A 9,647-nucleotide genomic window follows, 5' to 3' on the forward strand; every position below is an offset into this window, starting at 1 on the left:
CGCGGCCTCATCGGCGACGTGCCGGTGCTGCGCGTGAGCCGCCGCGGCGCCGAGGCCGTGCACTTCGTGCGGACGGCGCTGGAGCCGGGCGCCCAGGTACTGCTCTCGCTGGACTGGGAGCGGCGTTTCGACCACATGCAGCAGCACTCAGGTACCGGCCCCCGGCCCGACCGAGAGGCTGCCGCCAGCACCCCGTTGCGGGGTGGCGGCACCGCGAAGCCCGGACCCGGGGCAGCCTGGCCTTGCCTCACCCCGGGCCCTGGGGGGGTCCAGTCGGTGCCTGCTTGTCCCCCAACTTGGGCTGGGGATGCGCAGCCTGACAGCTCTCTACACACAGCCTGGCCCTGGGACCACTCAGAAAGGCAGCACCTCCCTGGCAAGCTCCTCCTTGGCTTGTAAACAAATTGACTTTGAGCAGGTTTGGAAGGAAATGCGCAGACTGCTCTGAAGGCTTCAGAGTGCGCCATGGCCCTCTCGGGTGCCCAAGGCCCGTGAGGCATTTGCTGGCTTTTCTGTCTGCTTTTAAGCAGTAGCATAAGCCCCATGGCTCTGAGCATATGCATGGGCTTGTTTGCAAATGTCTAGGAGATTGTCAGCAGTAAAAATATACTTTGACTGAAAATCTCTTTCCTTGCGTCCAATGGAACTCAAGGCTGTTGCTTGCACTTCTCTTCCAGGGCAGCATCTCATTACTGCCATTGCAGATCTGATGTTTGGATTCAAGACAACTTCATGGTGAGCAGGGAAAGGCCCCTTTTAACCCCAGTCTTAGCTTGTTTGGTGTGTGCCACTGTGCTGCACCATGAGGAGATGAACACCAATAAATCCATAGAGCAGTTTACTCTTGGACATTCCACTTGATCACAGAGGGCCTGGAAGAAGTGACTGAACTGGAGAGAAGCTGTGCAAAGTATTTGCTCTGTCTTTTCCCTCTCCAAATTTTTAGTATGCATCTGGCGCTTTGTACAGGGAGAGCAAGGAAGTATGTTTTGTTTCAGTCACCACATTCCCAACAGTTCCTCTTGCATGGCACATGGTGCCGCCCAGAGGGAGGCTGCTCTTCCAGCTGCTCTTAGCTACAGTGGCAGATGTTCTTCATCTGTGCAGGGAGCTGGGCCGCCAGCGAAGTGTCATTGAGCTGGACACCCCCTCAATGACTGCAGAGCAAATAGAGGCCCTGGAGAGGAGCGTGAATGAGAAAATCCGGGAGAGGGTACCCGTGACAGTGAGGGAACTGGCTGCAGATGACCCTGAAGTTGAAACAGTGAGTAATGGGGGAGGGAATTGATGTGGGAGCAAAATAACTGCAGCACGGATGTCATCTTGTTTGCCATGCTCCTCGTTTTGCTAGGTGAGAAGCCGAGGTTTGCCAGATGACCACACAGGGCCAGTGCGAGTTGTAAGCATCGAAGGCATAGACTCCAACATGTGCTGTGGGACTCATGTCTCTAACCTGAGTGACCTGCAGGTAGGGGGCTGCAGCTGAGTTACGTTCCGGAGCGTGACTGCACATGTTCAGATCTAGCACAGCAAAAATCCCTGAGATCTAGCATCTGACGGAAATTGTCCTAGGTGATAAAGTGGTGGGGAGGAAGCCCTGTGCTGAGTGAGGCTCAGCAGGGCCATACACAGCTCTGCAGTCTCTGTCCAGTCAGTCCTGGAAACATGCTGCCTTGGTTCTTTGTAACAGAACTTGGTTCTTGCCTGTAGCAATGATATTTTCTGAACTGCTGATGTTTTTATGGAAGGTGTGAGGTACAGTGCTAGTATGATGGTGTGTTGCCACGTTACTAGCCATTTGTTCCCTTGCTTAAAGCTCTGACATTTCATGAGGATTTGTTGTGATTGAGAAAACCTCTGTGCAGGGAGACAGAGATAAGGTTCTAGAGCTGCCTTTAAGTGCTTCTGTCTTTTCAGTCATTTGGGGAAACAGTGTAGTGGGTCAAATGGGTCTTCCTTTCAGATCCCATACCTGGATGCTATTGCGTGAGGAATCAGAGTCTGTATCCCAGCAGAGACAATTTGTCCTACGTCCAGCAAATTGAATTAATTCCACCTTATCACCGTCTTTTTTTTTGTGTACACCTGACAGCAGATTTTAATGAGTTTAATTTCATTGGCAGAGAGTCTATTCACAACAAGGCATAGTCTAGTAGGAACTGTCCACCTCTCTGAGTATAAGCAAAATACTGTTCTCCTTTTCTGACCAGGGTGTTTTTCTTTTTAAGGTTATTAAACTCCTTGGCACAGAAAAGGGGAAAAAGAACAAAACGAACCTGGTTTTCCTGGCAGGAAATAGAGTGCTGAAGTCAATCGAACAAAGTCACAGCACTGAGAAGGCTCTAACCTCACTGCTCAAGTAATATCCTTTCCACTTTCCTTCTTTCATCTTTGTTGTTCCTTCTGACAAATATTGCACGAGCCTAAGGCTACATCTACCCAATGTTTCTAATGATACATTATCTGCTTTTGCTCCTTTAATAAATCCTTTCTTTGTCCTTCAGAGTAGCAATCCAAATTCTCCCTGTTGTTTCAGAAATGGACCAGGTGAGCACGTAGAGGCTGTGAAGAGGTTGCAGAGTTCTGTGAAACTGCTTCAGAAGGTATGAGGATGGCTGAGAAAAGCAGATTATGGCTGGGTCCTGTTGGCCTGAGCGTTAGTCATGACAACTGAGAACAGAATTTTAGGCATCAGTTTTTTGAATACTACAAAAACTGCTCCCATCTCTGGGAACACGGCTCAGTCCTCACACTGACTTCTCCATCTGCAATACAGCTTATTTGCTTTTCTTCCAGAATAACTTGAACCTGCTTAGAGACATTGCTGTCTTGATAGCCCGGGACTTCAAAAGCAAACCTGTTCAAAGTGAGCTGTTTGTGTTACACAGGTATGGGGGAGTTCAGAGTAAAGAGTAAGAGGCCATGGTATCTTTCATGTTTTATGGCAGTTGCATCTCTCTGACACCTGTTCAAGCTTGTTTATGACAATTATTGCTTAGAAGTCAAATATTCCTCAGGGAAGAATATAAACAAGGTAAATAGAATATTAAGCTACCTGCGGTGTAGGAAGGTTGTGTAATTAAAGAAATAAGTTAGTAATTCAGTCACTGAATTCTGTTGGTTTTATAGCAAAGAAATAATTGTGTCTATCTGATCTTTCTCTAACCTTGATATTTTCCAATAAAACTGAAGAGCTCCATCTGTTAAAAATAAAGACTTAAGTAATTTCCAAATATGTCCATAGGAATGTACAACAAGGATTTAGATATATAGAAAAAATTAATCTCCCTCCTAACAACAAGAGGCTGAAACCCCAGGCCTGAGCATAGACTGCTCGCACAGATTTTAGCTTGCAACTTCTCTGATGGCAGAAGAAGCCAGTGGGAAATTTTACTCTTAAGAAAAACAAACAAAATAGAAAACTAACAAAAAACAAGCTTGGGTAGTCACTGTCTTTGGTTTGTGATTGATATTTGGGGCTCTAGATGGGATTTTTGCCTCTCCCTGAAGTGACTTTTTATCCATACAGGAAAGAGGGTGACTCTGAATTTATGAACATCATCGCTAATGAGATTGGGACAGAGGTGAGTTACTGATAAAGACTAACCTGACACCAGGAACTTCTTCATCCACGTTGTAGCACAGGCAGGGGCTGGCCAGGTTTCTGTTTGTACAACAGCCGTGAGGTCTTTCCTTCCAAAAGTTACACAAGGTTATCAACCCCAGCAGCCTCAGTAGGCAGGAAATCTTCAACGGCCAACAAATACAACAGTGAAAATTCAGAGCACTGTAGAAAAGACTGTCTGCCGAAGAGCAGTACAGAACCACATCAGCTGTTTTAATTTAGGATACCCCAGTCCCTGTTCTGTCCCCCATAACATGTGATTCAGCATAACAGGTTCAAAAGCCCCCAGCCCCACTCCCTTTTAGTTTCTTCAAACTGAGTCTCTGCCTCAGTAGCAAGCACTGGCCTGTAACTTGTTTACATGTCTGGATGGGACTTGTCAGAGTCTCTGTCCTCCTTCCGGACAAGGAGGACACTGGCTGGTCTGGAGCAAGGCCCATGTCTCTGTCCACAGGAAACCCTGCTGTTCCTGACTGTGGGAGATGAAAAAGAAGCAGGACTCTTTCTTCTCGCTGGGCCTGTTGAAGCAGTTGAGAATTTAGGTCCCAGGTAACAAGTTCTGTGACTTCTTTAAAATTAGTAAGAATTCTAATGTAGCAAACAAGCAGCTGAGCAGTATAATTAGGGCATGGATCCTTGTTTGCTCTCTGGAGCAGGTTAGGGAAGGCCACCCTCTTCTCTGCAAGTGAGGGCATCAAGCATACGCTGTTGTTACTGCAGGGTGGCAGAGCTGCTGGGAGGCAAAGGCGCTGGGAAGCGAGGCCGCTTTCAGGGCAAGGCAACCAAGATGAGTCAGCGAGGAGAAGTGCAAGCTCTGCTCCAGGAATTCATCAGCCGTCAAAGCCCTGAAGTGTAAGAAGCAATTCTCAAAGTACGGCTGTCTTCCCTGCTCTGCGTAATCTCCACCAACTTTCCTCCCGGAGAATGAAGACATAAAAATAACAGCTGTTGGGCATACGCTCTGTGTGAGCAGATATGGTGGTCATGGAAAGCTGGGGAGGGGGGGATCTGCCATCCACTATTTTCTCTGGCCCATGATGCTGCAAGGTTTCTTTCATTTCCCCAGACGAGTAGTAATATTCTTAAGTGATTAAAAGAAGTCACTATATAATCATTTGGTGGGCTTCCTACAAACCAGGAGAGGGTCCCTCCTGTTTGCAGTGCACTGTGGCTTTTACTTCATACAAGCTGCTGAGGAGTAATTACTTTATGAGCATATTTATTCATAATAAGCTGGATGCATTTAAAAAATCAGAATACTGGGAAGAAGCAGAGGGTTAAATATGATATTCACCAACAGCTGCAGAGAAAACGAATCAAGCTTTTGCTGCTGAAATTTTGTAGGGAGAAGAAGGAATGAATGGCAGGAATTAGAGGGTTGCTGAAATCTAGACATCCCCCTTAAAAGACCAGACTAAGCTGTTCACCTGTTATGGCTGCCTATTGTCACTTCCTCAGAGATGAAACTGGGAGGCAAGATGACAAGATGCTGCAGCTAAACCTGTCAGCAAGGAAGGGAAGTAGCACCAGTTCTGCACGTAACAAGTCACCATGTTTTTTTGAACAGACTTTTTTTTCCTGTTTACTTAGAAATCTCTGCAAATGCTGGAGGACTGAACATGTTTGTGTTAATGCTTTTGCTAGCACCCCTCACTGCTGGTTAATATGCAGCCTGCTGCCCTCTGGACTCCACAGTTCCCTTCGGCAGCCAGCTATTGACCCAGCTATGAAGCTGATGCAAGCAGTTGTCAGGTAACCCTGACTTCATGCTTACGTCTTAAAGCCCTACTGCAGTACATTCTTGCAAATTTCATTCATTTGTAGGTGGCCCTGGCAGAACCACATTAACACATACGTGCTAACTCTGTGCATGACAATTAAATGCAGATAGAAGCAGCTTTCCAGTGCTTTGTTTTGCAGGCAGCTGTACATGGGGCATTTCTTGTAGGTGTGTGCCTAAACATTTCCTTCACTTCTGCTGCCATAAGCTTGAGCTTACTGTACCATTCTCTACTCCCAAGTGGTGGCTTTGCTCCCACCTCTGCAATAGTTACTCTTACTCTTCTACACAGTAAGCAACATCTATGCAGAAGAAGCCCTTGGGATTAATAAAAAAAACTACTCCACAGTGTTTTTTCAGTTTGCCTTTTCTGCCAGGATGATTCCTGGAAGCTGTTACAAGCTTGGCTGCAGAAACAAAAGGGATGGTATGGAGGCACAGTGTGAAAAAGCACATGGCAGGTAGGTTCCCCCCCCCCCCCCAACAGAACTGGCATGACAGGTTTAGTCTAAGTGTTGGTAATAAACAGAAATTAAAGGAAGAGGAGGAAACCTCTATCATAAACCTACAGGATAGCAACAACCACCACACATACCGTTTCTCCCATAGCTGCTTGCAGCTGTCATTCAGAAAAGAGCAAAACATCTCCTTTGCCAGTTATTGAGCTGTTTGTGAACAGCAGGATTAGGCTAAAGGTCAAGGGTTTGTTGGCCAGCAGCTCCTGTTGTGGGCAGGCAGGACAGGGCCGGGCTGAGCCGAGCTGGCTGCCCCAAGGAGTTTGGCTCCATGTCACTGCGGCTCAGCCCAGCCCCAGAGGAGCTGGCTGGTCCCAAAGCTGCGCTCGCTGCCCTAATGGCATGGGACACGCGCGTGTCCTCCGTCTGCACACAGCGCACCTGGGAGCCCGGGAAAACCTGTGCTAAAGCAGCTTTGCTCCCTGCCCTGCATGGCACGGCTGGACTTGGGCCAGGACAGATCTGCGCACTTCCACATAGGCTTCAGGGCTTTCTGTTTCCTCCATGCTGCATTTTCCAGGCTGTGGTGACACAGGGACCAGCCCAGAGCCTGGGAGGCATTTGCTGAGCTCCCAGAGAACGCAGGGGCTCCTGGCAGCTAACAAGCACTAACACCTGCTGGGCAAAACCCTTCGCCAGCCGGGACCATGGGGGTGAGTGGGGAAACACTCGGGGAACAAATGCAGAGCCGCACCACCATGGACACCCCAGCATGTCCCCTCCAGCAGCACCTGAGGGTGACAGGCAGGGAGGAGCTGGGGAACCCGGCGCTGCTGCCCCAGCGCTGCCAGGGGACAGATGCGCAGCCCCCGGCAGAGACGTCTGCCTCCCTGCCACAGCCCTTGTGGGGTGGCATGCTGCTCCCGGCAATCAGCCCCCATCCCGGCTCGCCAGCCATCAGGACACCCCAACTCACAGACTAAATACACTGTTGGCTTTAATAAAATAGCCATGAGTACAGATACACCCATATGTATATATGTATCTATATACACACACACTTTATATATGTATATGTATATATATATATATACACATACACACACACATATATATATATAAAACATGCATGTGCATACCCCGTGCTACGTTGCATGGCAGTGAGTGGTGGCACGCGGAGGACCGTGGGGGCGGTCGAGCCTCAGGGCTGGCCCAGCTTGTGCAAGCTGGGGCTCCATCTCCAAACGCTGCCCCCCCCAAGCCAGCACGTGCCCCTCTGCTGGGGAGCTGCCTCATCCGCGGCCCCGCGTGCGCCGGGGGGAGCGTCCGCGGGTTCAGTCCGAGTGGATTTTGGGGCAGAAAGCAGCGGTTGGGGCGCCCCTGCCCGGCGCAGCAGTGGTGTTACCTGCGGGGCCGCCCGCCCTAGACGTCCTTCTTGCCCCCGGGGGCCAGGAGCCGTGAGAGGCAGTAGGGGACGAGGCCGACAGTGGCCAGGGGCACGGCTGCGCTCTTGCAGAAGGAGAGGAGGTAGAAGAGCAGCTGCGCGTGGGCCGGTGGCTTGAAGGCGTCGAAGAGGTGCAGGACGAGGAGGGAGGCGGCGGCGCAGCCCAGGCGGAAGGGCAGCGGCGGGGGGCCGCGGGTGGCAGGGGCAGGCGCGCGGGCGTGCAGGGCCAGCCCCAGCCCGCACAGTGCCCCCAGGTTCCTGAGCAGGCTGGCGAAGGGGGTGGTGTCCAGGTGGACCCACTCGGGGCGGGCGCACCACCGCTGCGCCTTGGCCAGCGTCCACAGCAGGTCCACCCCCAGCGCCCGCAGCAGTGCGTACAGCCCCAGGGCGAAGCCCAGCAGGAAGGCGGTGACGGCCAGGTACCGGCGCAGGCTGGCGCTATAGATGGAGCGGACGTGCTGGAAGGTCTCGGCCACGGCCATGCCTGGCGGCAGAGGGGATACGGCTGTCAGCACCCGCCCAGGAGCCGGTGGCGCGGCACAAGCGGCACAGCACGGTGCGGTGTGGCATGGCATGGCACAGTGGCACAGCTGGGGACGCGCTCACCTGAGATGACCCCCGTGATGACCTGGTGCGGGAAGTGGGCAGCGATGAAGATGCGGGACAGGCAGACGCAGACCTGCACGGCCCAGAAGCCCGTCCAAAGCACCGTCCACAAAACCCTGCAAAACCCAACGGCTGCGTCAGCGCTGCGGCCAGTGCTCACGGGCCGGCGGCAGCACCGGGGCCAGCCAAGCCGGGGTTCCCTGCCTGGTGCCCACTATAACACGCATGTGCTCTGGGCCCCACTGTGCCCTCGGTTGTCAGAGCACCCTTTGCCCTGCACAGGTGATTTCGGTGCATGGCTTACCAGTACTTGAGCGTCTTCGCCTGCTGCTCCCCGGCAGCGATGGAGAGCAGGGCAGTCACCATGACGTAGTACACGCCGGCGGCGCCCATGGCATGGCCTGAGGGACTCCCTGCACAAGAGCAGAGCTCCGGGTGAGACCCCCCCCTTTGGAGCAGAAACCACGAGCTGCCCTGTGCCGGGGTGCCCAGGACCTGGGGGACTGTGTCGCCAGGGGGTGCAGCACAGCATGGTGCAGCACAGCACAGTATGGTACAGTGCAGCAGGGCCAGGGCTTCGGGAGCGACCGCCAGCCCCCAGCCCGTCCACGGGGCAGAGGACAGGGCCGCCCTTGCCGGCACGCGTTGAGCACGCAGGGCACACGAGTGCAGCCCGCGCCGCCCCCCCCTGCCCCGTGCAAAGCTCCCCGAGCACTGTGGCCAAAGTGCAGCCAGGGCAGCCGGGGCAGGAGAGGCCGGGGGCTGCGTGGCAGGCGCTGGTGCTGTGCCGCGGGTCAAGGTCCCTGCGCGCCGCCGGCCCTGCGGGGGCTCCTACCGGGGCCGGTCTCGCAGGTGAGCGGGAACTGCTGGATCTGCGGGGCCGAGGAGTTGCGGTAATAGTCCGTCTCGTGCACCCACCAGTATGGCCTCTCCCCGAAGAGCAGCCTGGAAGGAAGGCAGGACCCGGGGCTGCCGGAGTGGGCACGGGCACTGGCACGGGTGCGGACGYGGTGCGCACCCCAGCCAGCTGCTGGCATCAGCAGCAAGTGGCGCAGGGCATCCCACCAGCGCCGGCAGCAGCGCGGGGCTGATGTCGAGCAGGCGCCGGCTGCCCCGGCCCCGCGATGGGGCCACTCACCACTTGAAGATGAGGTTGAGCCAGTCGCCGATGACGGCCACCCAGAGGAGCCGGATGCCCACGGGCCGGCAGAAGTGGAACCAGAGCGGGAAGAGGACGAAGAAGGTGTTGCGGAGGTCGGCCACGAAGGAGACGAAGAGGAACCAGTCCTGGGAGCCCTGGAAGCGGACCTGCAGCTGGTGCGTGGCCCGGACGCCCGCGTCGTGCAGCAGGTTCATGCCYGCCTCCATCCTCGGCTGCCCGCAGCCCTGCTCCGGCTGCCCCCGCGTCGCCRCTGCCGTTTTATATCCGGCAGCTCTTGTTTGCCGCCGCAGGTCACTCGTCCCTGCGCTGATCTTTGGACCCAGAACCACTTTTGCCAAAGGTGCATCACTGGGGGGTTGTTACAAACATGTCAGGAACAACTTACGTAAAAGGGGAAAACGGCGCGGGGGAGCCGGTGGGGAACGCGTGGCGCTGGGTCCCGCAGCCCCCTTGACCCTCCGCCGCCCCCGCCGGATCGCAYGTCCCTGCGCCGCCAAAGCAGCCCCGCTGCTCCCAGCCCACCCCAGCGTTTGCTCCCGTGCAGGGAGGGCGAAGCAGCTGCAGCTGGAGCCGGG

The 9,647-nt window shown here is 54.1% G+C and overlaps 2 protein-coding genes across 5 annotated transcripts in view; one reads left to right on the forward strand and one right to left on the reverse strand.

The window, feature by feature from the left end:
- Positions 1–5,756, forward strand: part of LOC112968694 (alanyl-tRNA editing protein Aarsd1-like) — a 10,341-nt gene extending 4,585 nt beyond the window's left edge. The window contains exons 7-16 of the mRNA XM_026071186.1: positions 4–151; positions 678–735; positions 1,108–1,264; positions 1,352–1,468; positions 2,229–2,359; positions 2,537–2,603; positions 2,797–2,888; positions 3,530–3,584; positions 4,080–4,174; positions 4,346–5,756. Coding sequence (XP_025926971.1) covers positions 4–151; positions 678–735; positions 1,108–1,264; positions 1,352–1,468; positions 2,229–2,359; positions 2,537–2,603; positions 2,797–2,888; positions 3,530–3,584; positions 4,080–4,174; positions 4,346–4,481 — 1,056 coding nt within the window. The 3' untranslated portion in view covers positions 4,482–5,756. The remainder of the gene's footprint in view (positions 1–3; positions 152–677; positions 736–1,107; positions 1,265–1,351; positions 1,469–2,228; positions 2,360–2,536; positions 2,604–2,796; positions 2,889–3,529; positions 3,585–4,079; positions 4,175–4,345) is intronic.
- Positions 3,592–9,434, reverse strand: G6PC (glucose-6-phosphatase catalytic subunit). 4 transcript variants are annotated; one of them, XR_003254430.1, is made up of 6 exons: positions 9,049–9,304; positions 8,746–8,879; positions 8,215–8,323; positions 7,911–8,026; positions 7,000–7,788; positions 3,592–3,747 (listed from the first exon to the last, which is right to left on the reverse strand). XR_003254430.1 is itself a non-coding variant. In XM_026071320.1 (5 exons), exons 1-5 carry the CDS (start codon positions 9,276–9,278, stop codon positions 7,283–7,285), a joined length of 1,071 nt encoding a protein of 356 aa, XP_025927105.1. In that variant the 5' UTR covers positions 9,279–9,434; the 3' UTR covers positions 6,841–7,282. The 4 variants fall into 4 exon arrangements, 3 of the variants coding, with proteins under 3 accessions (XP_025927105.1, XP_025927104.1, XP_025927103.1); XM_026071320.1 differs by lacking the exon at positions 3,592–3,747 and having other exon boundaries at positions 6,841–7,788; positions 8,746–8,855; positions 9,049–9,434; XM_026071319.1 differs by lacking the exon at positions 3,592–3,747 and having other exon boundaries at positions 6,841–7,788; positions 8,746–8,855; positions 9,052–9,304.
- Positions 9,435–9,647: the final 213 nt, after the last annotated feature.

This window comes from Apteryx rowi, unplaced genomic scaffold (assembly GCF_003343035.1).
Source record: "Apteryx rowi isolate R43461 unplaced genomic scaffold, aptRow1 scaffold_323, whole genome shotgun sequence".
In the NCBI taxonomy this organism is placed as follows: Eukaryota; Metazoa; Chordata; class Aves; order Apterygiformes; family Apterygidae; genus Apteryx; species Apteryx rowi.